Genomic DNA, 16909 nt, shown 5'->3' with positions numbered 1-16909 from the left:
AGAAACAGTAAATCACAGCTAAACAGGCTGCGTGGCTGTACGGTTTCTTAAGACAAACACTTCATGTTCAAGGAGGTGCTTTGAACTTCCAAAGCGGTATTCAGGATGTACCATTTTCCGTCTTACTCAGTCATCTTCCCTTTTTAATTTTTCGTGAAGCACCTTCATCATCTCGGTGACACAGAACATCCTTTACAGAGCACCAGTCTAATCCAACCCTCCAGACCCGTGAGTAAAGTAGGACTGCAAATGGTAAAGTGAGGTGCTCCAGGTTACCCCCCGACCTGGTCACAGAGTCAGGACTAAGGAGTAAGTTCTCAGACTCCATAGCATGGCCAGACACCCTAACTGCCCCGTGAATTTAATGTTTGCCTTCCCTGCTGGACCGCGTGCCCTACCAAAATAGGCGCTTTGACTTGTCCACTCCCCTCCGTATCCCTAGCACCTAGCACGGCCCCTGACTTGTGGGGTTGAGCCAGGACTTCCGAAAATGGAATTGAGATTGTTCTTGGCGATGGCCCTTTGTTGTCCCCGCCTGACTATGTCCTTGGCTTCCCCTCTGAGCCTGTTGTCTGTTCCAGGGTTAGTCACGGACAGGTCAGCGCCGAGTTCCGTACTTACACTGAGAATACGTGGTCCCAGTTCCGCTGACGCTGAACCTGTTGAGGTGCAGTCTGTGTGTGACCACATTCTTCTGCGGCTGGAACAGGATGATGTGCACCTTGGGTGCGAACAGGCAGCCCAGGACCACAAAGCCACTGAGGCTGACAGAGATGCACATGGTTGTTGTCTGCACCTATAAGAAAGGGTTGTCTTGTTAAATGTCTGGCGGCAAATTCAATCATGTGGCTACTAAAAAGAACACTGAGAAAAGACCAAACTAAAAAAGGAAACAAAAACAAACAAAAAAATCATTAGTATTACCAAATCAATATAATAATTAAATAGGATCTTCTGGGCTTGGGATGTTCATGGAAACGTCACTGAAGATTTGTAAGCAAACACATTTGTGTCGGGTGCTCCTGAATGCTTGCCAAGACTTTACCTGGATTTTCTTGTTTTGTTTGTTTTCTTCTTTATATTTGTAGAAAGACATTTATGCAGAACCCCCTAAGTCAGAATCCTGAATAGTAAAATATCAATATTCAGTGATGAACTGACCAGGTTGCTGATGGTTTCAGTCAATCAATCAAGTTGGCTTGTTTAAGATTTACTATAATCATGAACAAATTGAGGTCTTTTACACTTTCCTTCATCTCTCTTTTTTTCTGGGAATTCTCTGCCTATCAGCCGTTGGTTTCCCTACTCAAAATCGGGGAACATCGTCAACTTTCTTCTGGGGTCTCCATCTTTAGTTATTTCATTGGCATCTCTCTGAAATTTTGATACATCTGGTACTCCCTGTTCAATCATTTTGTTCTCTAGGCTTCCATACACCTGTTTTTGACAGAGGAATTTCTGTTGCTTCCTCTTTGCCTCCCCTGAAAGTACACCTCAGAACTAGGTTTTATCATCTTTTTTTCATTCGTTGACTTTCACTCTTCATCTTCACTGATCTCATCAACTGTCCTAACTTTAGCTCCCATACATTTTCTGGAAAATTCTAAATTAGCTTCTATATATTTTATTGCTTTCAGTACTGAAAAACAGAAATTAATTATTTCTTGTTTCAGTTTCTACTCAGAGTAGCTACGGTAAATCCTAGAGTAATTTTAGATTTCTTTGTCCTCTTTCTCCAGGCAATGCTATTACTAGATAGCATAATCTTTCATGCCCTAAAGTGTCCTACCTTCTTCCCTGATCAAAGAAAGCTGAAGACTGAACAATTAACTGGAGAAGCCACATAACGTTAGAAGGCTGCATTCTGTTTGTGACTAAAAAAATTCATGTTATACTTGTAGCGTAATTCTTCAGACTCTGGGTTTACTTTATATGCTAAAAGCACAATCTGTCCTCTCTATTTTAAACCTCTTGTCCCTTTTAACTGTCCTACTTGGCCCCCACATTGCAGGCTCCTTTCCCTTTTGCTAACTGCTCAGAAAAGAGTCAACTATCTCATTCCACGATGTAAGAAACTTGATAAATCATAACGGTGTTATTTATAGCAAGTCCAATTTCCAGCATAATTTGTTTTTATTTTTACATAGATAAACAATATCAGGACTGTATTCTTCCTTTAGAGCTCTACCCTTCCCTCCTCAGCCTTGACTATGGAGCTGACAGGAGAGATATCAGATATTATAATGAGGGCAAGGCACGTTCCGATGTGCCAGTTTTTAAGGAAACCTTTTCTAAAAATGTGCCTTTAATGTTGAAACTTCCCACACTTGAAGACATTACAAGGAGAGGAGAGGCTTTTATGAGGAAGATGTATTGGAAAAGTTGTGCTGTGAGTTGTAGACCCTTCCTCCCTGAAGGAAGAAGGTTGAGCTTATCTCCTTGCTATAAGGCCTAGAGAGGAGAGCTTCCTTATGGCCTTTCACAGAAGGTTTAAGGTTTTCCTTGCGGGAGGAGGATGCCCTGGCTTGGAGCCTGATTCCTGTCTTGGAAATCTAGAAGGTGAGAAAAGGCTAATTACTTTCTTGGCACAGCTTGCTACTGTACAGAGACTGTCCTTTACTGTAAGAATTTATCAGAACAAAAGATATGTGAGTCCCATGCATGGGCAAGATGGGCCACACTAAAAAGAGCCATCATGGGTACTCTTGGGCTCGGGTGGAGGAGTTTGGAGTCCTTCCTAGAAAGAGGCCAATGGCGGGGTATAGCTGGGTGCCCTGGGACTGAGCACAGAGCCCCAAGGGACAACTTAAGGTAGGATTTGCCAGCCAGCTCACTCAAGGACTAGCAGGAGAAAAGAAAGCAGCTGGAAATTTCTGAATATTGCATGAAAAACAACCCTAATCACCATCAGGTATCCTAAGAACGTGTGTTTAGAAAACACTGCAGAGATCACAAAACCATCCAGTTACTTAAGAATTTTCTAGCGCTTTCCTTATTTTTAACCAGGGCTGAGAGGGAAACAACAACTGGTGGACTGGGGAGTGTGAACAAGGGGAAAAGAAAAGTCAGGGAGTGCAGGCTCTCTGCCGGAGGCGGGCCAGACTTTGGGAGAAAATGAGGATTGATGTTAAGTCAAGGTATGGTTTTGATAATTACACAGGACCAGGCATTTTAATTTCCTAATAGAGACTATTTTCCACTGAAAATGACTGTAGAACCATCTCACCTAAGAACACATACTCATGGCCTTGCCAGGGTTGTAAGCATTTTCATTCATTGCTCTGTCCCCAGCACCAGAAAGGGGCCTCACCTGCGGTGAACGCGCAGGATTTAAATGTGCCCACTGGGATTTTCTTCCAGGGGTGGGGACTTATTACTCTCACCGAATACTAAAGAGGCAAAGGCAGCAGAACTAAAGATACATGTTGATCATAGTTTATACAGCATATTAATTTTTTTTTTACAGAGTCCAAGTAGTAGCCTCATAAATTCATGTGTCCAGTTCCTTTAATAAGTCACACCACTGCAAATTTGTCTTGATCTATAATTCTTCATGGTGCTTTGCTCTCACCTTCCTCAAACTCCCAGCACCACTGGACGTGGTTAATTCCTTCTTTTTGGCTTCCTAGACAGACTTCCCTCACTGCAAGTTCCTCATCTTCGTTTTCTTGCTGGCTTTTTCACTTCTCCTTGAACTTCGAGTGCTGGAATGTCCCAGACCTCAGTTTGGATTGTCTTTTCTTCACCCTCTCTTTGAGTTTACTTAAGTACCTCCTCTGTTCATATAGTTCAAATATTTATTACTGGTTCCAACCTGTCTTCTCGGTCTCCGGACATAGATTCATTTGCTATCTTGGCATATTGTCTTGGACATGTAGCAGGCATATTGGGATTAATAGGTGACCAAAACTGATCCCTTCCTCCAAGTGTCTCCCCTTGAGTAAGTGACATCAAATCCCCGCCCAGTGTGTAAGCCCAAAACCTGGGAGTCATGCTTGATTTGGCCTTTTCTCTTACACCCACTCATCCAGTCCAGGATGTTCCGTTCGATCCTTTGGAAGACAATTCTCCATCATCACTGTCTGTGCAGTGGTCACGTGACCCACTTTGCACAGCCCATGGGGAGTGGAGCTCAAGGAACCAGAGCCAAAGCTCACCCTCCGGCTACCACTATTGCTTTCAGTCATAAAGTCTTAAAGTCAGGGTCAACAAAACTGTGGCAAGCTAACGCGTTACCTTATAAGTAGAGTTAAATCTCAGATGATACAGTCTTTGACAGTTTTGGCAATGAGGTCAGAATGGCTTTTTCAAAGAGGAAGTCTGAGGGCCTTAGGGGCTGAATTAACAAAATTTGAGAGAAGTACAAGAGAATCAGTAGCAGAAGTGTTGACCAAATTCTATGGCCAACGGGGCAGTAATAGTGCTTCCCTTATTCCCTATTAATGAATGAGGTGGATCTGGGCAAGGGCCGAGGGCTGAGTGACTGGAAGTGTTCAGATAGAGCGGCCGGATCAGTGCTGTAATTGTTGCTAACTCTCCCCTAGGGTATGGGGTGGATTTCCTCCCTAATCTTTTTTTTTTTTTTAAGATTTTATTTATTTATTTGACAGAGATCACAAGTAGGCAGAGAGGCAGGCAGAGAGAGGAAGGGAAGCAGGCTCCGTGCCCAGCAGAGAGCCTGACGCAGGGCTCGATCCAAGGACCCTGGGATCATGACCTGATCCGAGGGCAGAGGCTTTAACCCACTGAGCCACCCAGGCGCCCCGGTCTCTTAGTTTTTTGTAGCAGAACCTGGCAGCGAAAAAGGAGCTTTACCTGTCTGCAGGATTTCTCTGAGACAGAAAAATGCTCTGGAAAACCATAGATGAGGCACTGATTAGTATTTGGGTTCTTACTGACTTGGATTGGATTTAAAATGCTGACAGAGGGGCTGCATTCCAGAATGAAAGAATGAAAGTGACACAAAGAAATCTAGATAAATTCTTGTGGTTGGCTGCGGCACTGGAAAACTTCCCCAGCCCTTTGGCTAAAACCAGGCGAGACTCTGAGAGATGTTATCACGATGAGACAGCAAATGCCCCGGATTAAGATGGACTTCTTTAAAAAAGTCACTGCTGCTCAAGTCAAGGCTGAGTTAGCCTAAGTGCACAAACCATGTGCCCCAGGCAGAAAGCTATCTCCTTCTGGCTTCTGAGTCAGGGAGTTCCCAAAGTTGAAATGAAGTGACAGTAATGATGATCTTGCTGTGCTGTCTAGGGTTTAGGGGGTTCAGAGACACTGGACCTTTGTTCCACTGAGCTAAGAGTAGCTTCTGCATGCTTAAAATCGAAAGCTAATGTTCTTTACTCACTAGTGTGGAGCTACTCTTTCCCTCTGCTGCTGATGCCTCCTTCACCCACCACCCTGATTTTAACTGCTTTAAGGAGAAGGATACTCAGGTTTGTCTCTCTCTCTCTCTCTCAAAGAAGTAAATAGTTAAAATAAATCCTATGATGAACACACTATCAACATTTTAGATAAGGACAGAATCAATAACAGAGCTGTGGTAGGACAGAAATAATGTTTGGGTGCAATAATTTTTAGAAATAAAAATGAATGCTAAAAACCTATGATGGGGGTGCCTGGGTGGCTCAGTCAGTTAAGCATCTGACTCTTGGTTTTGGTTCAAGTCATGCTCTCAGGGTCCTGAGATTGAGCCCTATGTCAGGCTCCGTGCTCAGTGGGGAGTCTGCTTAAGATTTTGTTCCTTTCCCTCCACCCGCCTCCCACCGCTCACATGCATTCTCTGTCTCTCAAATAAAGAAGTCAATAGTTAAAGTAAACCCCTATGATGAACACACTAGCAACATTTTAGATAAGGACAGAATCAATAACAGAGCTGTGGCAAGACATAATCAGTCTTAAGGCAGATACTGATCCTGTGTTGAGGACTGTTTGTACAAGGTTCAGCTAGCCCCGTTTATATTGCCTAGTGAAAACTGGGGCCTGGGGGACGTCCCTAAATGCTGCACTCTGGCTACAGCTGTGGCTGTGGGTAGTAAAGTCCTTTGTCTCTGAATCGGCAGTCCCATGTCTTCTGGCAGCATCCCTGAAGCCTCACAGTCTAACCTGGTAGATTGCAAGATGGGTAAAAACCCAAGGCAGTTCTTGACAGGTTCCATCTCCATTGTTAATATGGTACCATGTGATGGGAACACCCACCGCAGCCGCCTAGCCGGTCTCCCTGCTCCCGCCTTTACCTTTAAGTCTGTGTCTTCAGCAACTTGATATTTTTTGTTCTTTTTGGCATAGAATGTGAGATCATACAATGTGAGATTAACTCCTCTGCTTAAAATCTTCCAATGGTTTCTTTTTCCATATAGATGAAATCTAAACTTTTTTGCTGTGGCCTGTAAAGTCCTACATGATTTAGCTTCCCTGCCCACCTCGCAGAGAAAATCACTCTTCCATCTACTCATTAAACTACACATTAAACTACAGCCATAAATACCTTGCTTTTCTAAGAGGTTTTTTTTTTTTTTTTTTTTTTTTTTTTTTTTTTTTTTTTTTTTTTTTTGCGTGGGGGTGTTCATCCTTGCTGTTTCTTTTGAGTAGCACATAGAATCCCCATTGCTAACTCCTTCCCATCCTTCAGCAGAGTATTATGAAGTAGGCACTAGCAGGGGTGGCAGGTTTTGAAAGACTTTGAGATTTGATATATTTCTTTTAAATCTTCAAAATAGTCAACATGGAAAACTGGAATGCCTTTGTGAGTATTTGAACCTTGTCAAAATTCCAGTCGCCTCCAGAGGCTCTGCTTACTGTGGGGAAAGTGCCCACCTGTGCCACACCCTATAAAATCCATCATCTTGAGATGCAGAGTATGGTCCTTTGTCCAGCAGCATCTCCACTACCTGAGAGCTTACCAGAAACCCAGAATCTTGACCTGCCTCATTTCTTACTGGATCAGAATCTTTTTTTTAGCCAGGTACGCAGGTGAGCTGTGTACATTGAAGCTTTAGGAACACTGCAGTGACATCACCCCCTTTTTCTGCCATCACAGCCCTTGAAGCACTGCATGAATTACCTTGCATTTTCATGGGTTTGTTATTTCCTCTCCATCCCTATCCTCCCCTCGCTCTCACTAGCCTGTAAGTTATAAACGTTATAAAAGGTGTGTTTGTGTTGATAGCTCTATCTTCAAGGCCCATAATAATTACTCAAATATTTTGGGAAGACTTGAATGAACAGAACACTCCATAATTACTATTAAATCCTTTATGGATGATTTTCCCCCAAACATGACCTAGCTTTTATTTGTATCACTTCAACTGTGATTGGATCCCTGATGACTCAGTGTTTGATTCTTATGCTATCTTGTGGTACAGAAGGAGATGGCCTGGATATTTCTCAAAGATGTTTGAATTTTTGGATTCTTACCTCACGTTCTTGCTTGCTAGGTCTTGGATGCTTTTATAGTTTCAACTAGTTTTGCTTGTTCTAGACTCCATTTTTTCAAACTCATCTGCCATATTAAGGATAGATAAGTTTGGGGTGTAATATGAAAGGCATGGATTTGCATTGGAAAAACTTGTCCTACTATTTCTTACCTGTGCCACAGGGGAAGTTAATTACCTCTGAGTTTCTTTACTCACAGGGATACTAACATTTGCCTTTCGGGGTGCTAATGAGGATAAGTGAACTCGCATATGCAGAGTATCTAGCATAAGGTTGAGGGTTGATCAGTACGAGTTCCTATCTTTCCCTCTTACTTCTCATCATGTCACTTTTTGCCTGAGCCAACAACCAACCAAAAGAAAATAAAAATTTAAAAATAGCAGGACCTCAGAGCCCTTACTCATTATTTAAATGAATTCCTCTGCCTGTTAAAAATCTCACCAAGTGGCCAATTTCCACTAGTTTCTCACTAGACTCCTCCTCCGAACCCATTTTCTACTTGAGTACGACCAGTATTCCTGTGTTCTGCTTGGTTCATTCCTGTCTTGCCTCAAGAATATTCCCTATATGCCTTATATTCTCTAAGCTCTGCAACTGCACTTTCCTACCAAGGTACAGTGTGAACTCCCTCCTCTTGAAGGAGTATTCCTGGAAAGACCATTCTTACTGATCCAACTCTTTTTTCAAACTAGTAGGCATTTAAGAGCCTGTTTCACCAATTTAATTATAAATTCTCCCGTGTTAATCTTGAATTCTTTCATGCTTGTTAATTTTTTTCCCATCTGGGATATGAGCTTTTAGAAGACTAGAGTAGTGCTTTATACTTATTTATAATTCACAAGGGGTGGCAACGTACTGAGTCATGGACCTTGTTGACTGTTTGATGGCCAAACTCCTACTGGCTGCCTGTAAATATTTGGCTGAGTACTTTTCTAATGCTGTTCATTCTGTCTGAAACACCTGGTCTCCCTCTGGGACATTTTAAATCTCATTCTTGTACTGGAATTTCTAGAACAGTGGTCTCAAGTTCAAGTGCTTATAGGTTCATGCATATGCCTAAGTGAAGGGAGCCAGTTGTAAGCATTCCAGGATTGGTAGCTTGTGTGCTCTGTCTAGAGGCATAAACACCAATGTCTGGCTCAATGTTGCATGCAGGAATTTGAGTCCGTTAAGAGAAACCAAGAAGGGGTACCTTGGTGGCTCAGTGGGTTAAGCCTCTGCCTTCGGCTCAGGTCATGATCTCAGGGTCCTGGGATCAAGCCCCGCATCGGGCTCTCTGCTCAGCGGGGAGCCTGCTTCCCGCCCCCCCACTGCCTGCCTCTCTGCCTACTTGTGATCTCTGTCTGTTAAATCAATAAAAATAAAATATTAAAGGAACCAGCTTTAAAAAAGAGAGAGAAAAACCAAGAATTTGAATATGTGTATAAAATTCCTCAGTTTTCTAATTTTGACAAATATTTCAAAGAATTTCAAAACAGCACACACCGACCTAAAAACATCTGTGAGACAATAAGAGCATATGATTCAGTAGGGCTGTGGTTTTCAGGCTTGGCTGCAAATTACTCCCTTGGGGAGCTTTGAAAAATCCAGTTGTCCGGGCCACAGCCCAGGCCAATTAAATGAGAATCTTTGGGACCATGTTCCAGGTACCAATACATTTTTTTCCAAAGCTACCCCATTGATTCAATGCACAGTCGAATTTGAAAACCAATGTGTTGGAGTCTCCATTCTATCTTCTTGTTTCTTTTGCAAATTTAGGATTGGAATTATTTGCAAGGAGTGAGGCCTCAGATGATTTCAGTGTGATTGGGTGCCTTAATTAGCTTAGACCCGAAAATGCTCTGCAACCTCTGCCCGTTTGCTTTAGGCCACATGGTAAAACTTCTGGTATCGTCCGCTAATTCCTTTGAGTCCGTTGATCTCCTATATTGCTATCCTGTGATAGGAAAAAAGTCATTTTTTTTTGTCTTTTAGAAACAAACATTAATTCATTCAATAAAATTAAATTTTCATAATGCTATTTGTTTATTCTCAGTAGCATCACCTTTTCTTTTTTCTTGGTAGCTTTTTGGAGAATGAATAATTTCAAATCACATATCCAGGGTTAAATTATTAATATAGTAATTGGTTCACAGTCTCCATACCCTAAATCATGTCTGCTGAAGATAGCTTCCTAAGAACTTAAGTCCTTCCAGATCTGTAGGAGCGGCTGTGAACATGTAGACAAAGGATGGGGATGGCAGCATTAAAATGCATTAGCTCTAGCTGTCCATCTTAATCCCCAGACTCTCTCGGTTCTAACCCCCTTGTGGCTCATGTGATATGACCTTTCATTTTACTGATTCAGTTCTGATGTTTTCTCTACTGACACATTTTCCAACTTTTTTTTTACGGTGGTCGTAGCATGCCTGACCATTACCCCAACCCTGAACTTAAGTTATTTTCCCTATTCTTCCTTTAGTTTAGTCTGTAGTTTGAGTCACATGGTTGCGAATCATTTAAAAGACAAGCAACATTGAGCTTTGCGAGTCTCTTGAGGCCATATTTTAAATAGCTTTGTCTTCTTTTTGAGCGGCAATATTCAAGATTTCGGTAATACAGGAATTGCTGGTAAACAGAAGATTTGGGGACGGTTACAGCCTACAGTAGCACTTTACTTTGTGAAATTATGAGGTAACAAGGAAACGTTTTGCCTCTGGAAAACTTTATGACAACTTAAGAAATATGGAGACTAAAACCAGTTGCCTCAAGAGAAAAAAATTCTTAAACCCACTCCTTAGAAGATGCTAAAATCAGAAATATATGCAAAAGTAACTGATGGATGGTTTCAACAATTTGAGAAATTATGGTAGAATGACAAACTGTTTCTTTCAGAAGAGAAGAATTATATTGATGCCCAGATATTTGAACTATGCATTGCTAGAGACTTTATGAATAATGACTTCATTAGGTTACTTGAACTTATGCACTAATATATATATATATATATATATATATATATTTTAAAGATTTTATTTATTTATTTGACAGAGATCACAAGTAGGCAGAGAGGCAGGCAGAGAGAGAGATGGAGGCAGGATCCCTGCTGAGCAGAGAGCCCGATGTGGGGCTCGATCCCAGGACCCTGGGATCATGACCTGAGCCGAAGGCAGAGGCTTAACCCACTGAGCCATCCAGGCGCCCCTGCAGTAATATTTTTAACTAGTTCAAGGAATATGCAGCATACACCTACAGAAACTAAAATTGTATAACAAGTGTAACAAATTAACATTATGTTTTAATCTGTTTTAGAGAAGTAATGATGCTTATTTGAAGCTTGAGTCACAGTGTTTAGATCTGATATTGGCTTAATGTTGGAAGTCTCTTTTAATTTATGGATTAATCTGTGGCAGCCAGGTCCTCTTTCATCTTACTTGAAGTATTCTCACCAGTTTCTTAGTGGTTTAATTCTTACCCTCTGGTGAATCACTTTCTAAATGTAATTAAAAGTTTTAGGTGGGCGAATGTATTTTATTTTTCTCCTACTAGATTACAAATTGCTTAAATGACCATGTCATTTACATTTATTTTCCTTTCTGTGACTAGCACGGTGCTTTGTGTATTATACTCACTAATTAAGTGCTTTTAAAATATATTGGATTGATTTCCATATATAATATGATGGTTCATCATGGCATTTGCAGTTACCAACCTAATAAATGAGATGAAATAGGTCTATTTCAAATCCTACATAGCAAAATATTGGCAGGATAAGGGAAGAAGGAAAAGAAAAAACCATTCAAAGACTTACTCTGTAATCACTTGATGTCACATAAAATATAGGGAGGAAGGCCAGCCAAATGATGCATGTGGTGTACATGGTAAAACCGATGAACTTAGCTTCGTTGAAATTTTCTGGGCACTTCCGAGTTTTGAAGGCGTACACAGTGCATAAGATCACCAGGATGACATCGTAGGTCAGCGAGATCAACATGCTGGAATCTCTGACATTGCATTTTAAGATGACTGTTTCCCGCTTCTCTGGGAGGGTGTACCGCCTGGTGCCTGGAGCCTCCAGGATCAGCCACACAGACACCACCACAATTTGCACCAGTATCAGACCCAGGCAGATGAAAACCTGAGAACTAGGGCTGATGAATTTTGGCCTCTGAGCGCCATTCTTTACCCCATCAAAGATGCGGGCGATGCAGTTTGTCTTGGTCAGCAGGGCTGAGTAACAGATAGCGAAGGATGTTCCTAGCCCTAGTCGGCGCAGCGCACAGATGACTGGTGATGGCTTCGCGATGAAGAAGAAGGTCATGCAATAGGACAGACTGACCCCAAACAACAGGATGTAACAGAGCTCCCGGCCTGAGGCTTTGACCAAGGGCGTATTGTTGTGCTTGATAAAAACAGTCACGACTATGCAGGTACACATGAAACCCAGGCAGGCGATGGTCACCGGACCGATGGCCCAGGCGTCTTCCCACTTGATGTAGTCCTCAGGAAGATTATAGCAGCCAGACAGATCTGCAGTGGGCCACTGCCCGAGGCCACAGTCGATGCAGGTAAACTCGTCAGCCAAGTATTCGTAGGGCTCACAGGGGATGCATATCCAGCAGCAGACATCCCCTGGTTGCATGTTCTTCATTTCATTGGGGGCACAGGGGTCACTGCACTGGGAAGTGGGGACTGAGCTCCGGGACCAGTGGATAGCGTCAACATCCAGGGATAAGGTTTCTGCCCAGTGACCGACCTTCAGGTAGGAGTACTTGCCACCCACATACTGGAAATTGAACACGTTGTACCGTCCCATTCCATCTCCAAAAGTGTCAAACTTGACAATGCTATCCGCACCTTTATTTGGATTGAATGGAGCTGTGACATGTAAAGTGAAAGGGGGGAAAAAAAAAGAACACTGTTTAGGCATTGAAGGAGAGATCAATGACTTGATGCCCCATTTCTAGCAAAACTGAAAAAACAGCAAACAGGGATTCCAAGGCTGAAATAATTGACAACCATGGAGTTTACACATTAAAAGCTACTAGAGTACTCGTGTATTTACGAATTCATTCACTTCACATTTCCAAGTGCCTCCTGTGTGCCAAGTGCTCGGGAAAATCCTGAGCACAATACAGCGCCTGCCTTCAAAGGAGCTGATTATGTAACAGAGGAACTGGCAAACACGTAGTTGGAGTCTCTGCAGTGTGTAAATATTCATTCCCTTAAAGATTTCACCATAGGAACCGGGCACAACTTTGTATCTCATCCTTATTATGTATTTATGGTGTATAGACAACAAAGTGTTAGATGTTTTCATGAAAATAGAGAATTAATACAAAGAATTTTTTTCTCTCAAAATGAAGAAAAAGCTTTTCATTACAAATGTACAGTATGCTGCCTTTTTAAACCGGTTTTTAAAACAAGTATGATTGACATACAATGTTATGTTCATTTCAGGTCTATACCATAAGGATGCAACAGTCCTTATGGTATAGACTCAGCGCTCACCACAATAAGTATAGTCACCATCTGTCATCATACAACATTATTATGATATTACTGACTGAATTCCCTATGCTATAATTTACATCTCCATGAATTAGTTACTTTACAGGGCAAGTTGACACTTCTTAATCCCATTCGGTACCTTTAATCCCTATCCCTCACTTGTCTCCCCTCTGCAACCACCATTTTGTTCTCTGTATTTAAGAGTCTGGTTTTTGCATTTTTAAAATCTGGTTTGCTTTTTAGATTCCACATACAAGTAAAATCATATGGTATTTGTCTTTTTTCTGTCTGACTTATTTCATTTAGCATAATGACTTTGAGGTCATCCGTGTGGTCACAAATGGCAAAATCTAGTTTCTTTTTTTAATGGCTGAGTAATATTTCATTGTGGTACACATGGTAAAACCAATAAACCCCACACCCCACATCTTTCTTATCCATTCATCTGTCAGTGGACACTTGGGTTGCTTCCATATCCTGGCTACTGTAAATAAAGCTGCAATAAACACTATCTTTTCGAATTAGTGTTTTTTCCCCCCTCTGGGTAAATATTCAAGTAGTGGAATTATTGTAATTTTTAAGGGAATCTCCATAATGTTTTCTACAGTGGCTGCCTATGGTATGCTTTTAAACAGTTCAGGTGATTCAGAAGGGAAAAAATGGTAACCCACCCACAATCCTTTAACCCTAATATTTTCATATTTTGGGGTATATTCATGCTCTATGTAGCATGTTTATATTCTCATAAACATACGTGGCCTGGATACCTTAAAGGCACCAACAATATATGGAAGCTAGGTGACAGTGCATTAAAGTTTGTTCCTGACGATACAGTGTCCAGAGCCCTCTCCCTGTCTCACAGCTTCCTGCAAGGATTCAAGAAGAGCAGCTCTCTGAGCATCTATGTTTCCTCTCATCCAGCTGTTTGTTCATCATGGTTCTCTTGCCAGTGTCTGGGCCACCCTGACCATACGTTTTTATGCTACCTGCTTTGGTCTGTGTGCTTACTATTTCACATTGTCCATCTTTATGCTTTCAGTGGGTGTAGAAGAAGAACGTTGCTGGTATCTACTGGTGCACAGGCAGACCCTACTAGTTAGACTAGGCTTATCTGTGTGAATAAGTAGACCCAAAATTGTTCAATGTCTCAAAAACAGTTTATTTCTCCCTCATGAGATCTGGGTTGGTGGGTGTCTCTCCTCCACAGGGTGATTTGGGAGCCCAGGTTCCTTTCGTCTTGAGGCTGTGCCAATTTGCAGGGTCTCCTCTTCATCGGCATCCATCCAGTGGGGGGAGGGAATGTGAAGCAGGTGTCCCTGCTTCTTAAAAGGGTAAACCTGGAAGTGCCTCTGTTTCCATTCACATCTCATTCAGTAGAAATGAGTTTTCCAGGGCCACACTCATGTCAAGAGGGCCTGAGAAATATAGCTTAGCTAATGTGTGCAGCTAGAACCCTGCCATGCAACGAGAAAATGGAATTTGGAAGACACTGTGTCCTTACTCTGCAGGGGTTTTCTGTCTTTGTTGTCTTCTTCCTGAACTCCATTCCACCTTCTCTGGGGTTCACGTTGTTCCAGCCAGTGGGCAAACGTCTTACCCTTCTTGGGTGAGATACTTTATGAAGGAGAAGAGCCCCTCAGTGACTTACTTGGGTCTTTGGTGAAAGGAGACTTGACAATTTACCAAGTAGCCCTCTCCTGCTTAGGGCTCATAGATGCCCCTGGTGGCCTGCATTGGGTGCTTTACCATGATGTTTCAGATCACATATAAAATCTGTTAGCAAGTGTAGTCCAATATGCCAAATTTATTCCTCATTTATGATTTTTTTTCTCTTAATGATTTTGTTATCTTAGTTGCAATTCAACTGTTTTCTTTTTTTTCTCTTTTTGGTTTTTGGATTTTTTTTTACATTTCAACTTTACTAACTAATCTTTACCTAGCTTTCTGTCACATTCCACGACCCCATCACATATGCCTATGTGTGTCAATATTCTAGCTGTGAAGTGGCTTTGAGCTCATAGTGAAACAGAGGGATGTGGTATGAGGGCACAGTTTGGGATTTAGATGACTTGTATGTGATTCTCATCTCTGTCCTTTAATAGTTAGCCAGATTAATCTTTCTGGCTCCGTTTTTTTAATCTGCAAATTATAAATGAAAATTATAAATAAAGTAATATAAAAATATAAAATGAACATTTTCTACTTATTTTTAGCACTTGCCAGATATGAACCTATATGATAATTAAGTCTATTGTATTTGTTTTTTCTCTTCATCTCTTTCTACAGTGGTATAATCTTTTTGCCATTGATACAACTTTCGACTATGCTTTAATATCTGTCGGGATGAGTAAAAATAGGAGTTGAAACAACTTCTTACTATAATTTTAGGAGTAGGAATCAGTATCAGAATTCTTACATTACATAAAACTAACCTTGTTTGGTCTATCACTAAAGTTTTAGGGACTCCTTTCATATGTTACTCCATTTATGTTACAAATCAATGAAATGTTTAATATTTTAACAATTTTACATCAAGTGTAATAACTTCAGATGTGTTATTAATTTGTTTACTCTCAGCTATGCAATCAATCTCCACCAATGTTCAACTGATATTAGATTATTCTGTAAAAGATTTGTGAAACGAATGTGTTTTACATTCTTAATTTAAATTCTTTATTATTTTTTTCAGAGATTTTATTTATTTATTTGACAGAGATCACAAGTAAGCAGAGAGGCAGGCAGAGAGAGAGGGAGAAGCAGACTCCCCACTGAGCAGGGGCTTGATCCCAGGATCAAGGGATCATAACCTGAGCTGAAGGCAGCTGCTTAATGACTTGAGCCATCCAGGAGCCCCAAATTCTTCGTTATTTTAACAAATATTTTAAAGTTTCTTAAGAGTAATGTATTTGATAGATGATAAAAAATGCTTGCTTTGTCTTTTCTGAGCTGGAAAGTGTTATGGATAAGACTGTTGACCTGTGAGCTAACAGTATAAGCACTAGAAATAGAAAACATTCCTTTTACAAATCTTTTCCGGAAATGATCTAAGGTCATCAACTGGATATTGGGGGATACTGGCTAATTGAGGTTAACAGAATAAATAACACATCTGAGGTTCTTGCATTTGATGTAAAACATGTTAAAACATTCAAGATTTCACTTATTTGTGAAATATGAAAGGAATCTTTAAAATTTTTAATGATTTGTTAAGCATAAAATAAAGAAACTGAGTTTGATGTTAACATAAGAATTTTGATAGTGCTTCCTACTTCTGAGGCTAAGCTAATAACATTTCAATTCCCACATTTTTTCTTGTTGGAAAATGTTGACCATTAATACATTTTTTAAATATCATAGATAAAGACTTTAGCTCTTGCTTTTGCAGAATGTTGCCATTATTTTCATGAGACTATTTTAAAGCTGAGGGGCAGAATATATTTAGATTTTCATCAGTTTTTTTCCTCTCTATCTTTTTATTTTGAAAAATTTCAAACCTACCAAAATGGTAAAAGAAAATTATAGGGGACACCACAGTATTGGGATCACCTAGAATTAACTAATTGTTAATAGTTTGTCATATTTATTTTATCTATCTCTATTTCTTTTTTGCTAATATATTTGCTATTAAAATTCTTTAAAAGTGAAATACCTATACTGAAGTATGTATGGAGCAGAGCTGGCAAGCTCTAGCCCATGGGCTACATTCTGCCTCTTACCCATTTTGTAAATAAAGTTTTATTAGAACATATCATGCTCATTTGTTAAGCCATATTATCTATGGCTGTGTTCCCACTACACCAGTAGAGATGAATAGTTGTACTTGAGATTGTATGGCCCCCAAATATTTACTATATGATACATTTCATCAAAATCATATAAACTTTTATTTTATAAAAAATTGGCACATTCCATATCAAAATATATAGAGCAAAAGGAACCCATACACAGCAATTTGGAGCATAAAATGTGGTAGTAAAGTTAA

At 40.6% G+C, this 16909-nt stretch overlaps 1 protein-coding gene across 2 annotated transcripts in view; it reads right to left on the bottom strand.

Moving 5' to 3' along the window:
* GRM3 (glutamate metabotropic receptor 3) overlaps positions 1-16909 on the bottom strand; it is a 96841-nt gene that overhangs the window by 13719 nt on the left and 66213 nt on the right. The window contains exons 3-4 of one of the 2 annotated variants that reach the window (XM_047695768.1): positions 11228-12294; positions 622-796 (exon numbers count right to left, since the gene is read on the bottom strand). In XM_047695768.1, the coding sequence (XP_047551724.1) occupies positions 622-796; positions 11228-12294 (1242 nt within the window). The remainder of the gene's footprint in view (positions 1-621; positions 797-11227; positions 12295-16909) is intronic. The other variant, XM_047695769.1, reaches the window with a different exon arrangement.

Source organism: Lutra lutra, chromosome 11 (genome assembly GCF_902655055.1).
Source record: "Lutra lutra chromosome 11, mLutLut1.2, whole genome shotgun sequence".
NCBI classification, from domain to species: domain Eukaryota; kingdom Metazoa; phylum Chordata; class Mammalia; order Carnivora; family Mustelidae; genus Lutra; species Lutra lutra.
The sequence above is the reverse complement of the archived record's forward strand: the minus strand, read 5'-3'. Positions and strand labels throughout refer to the sequence as shown.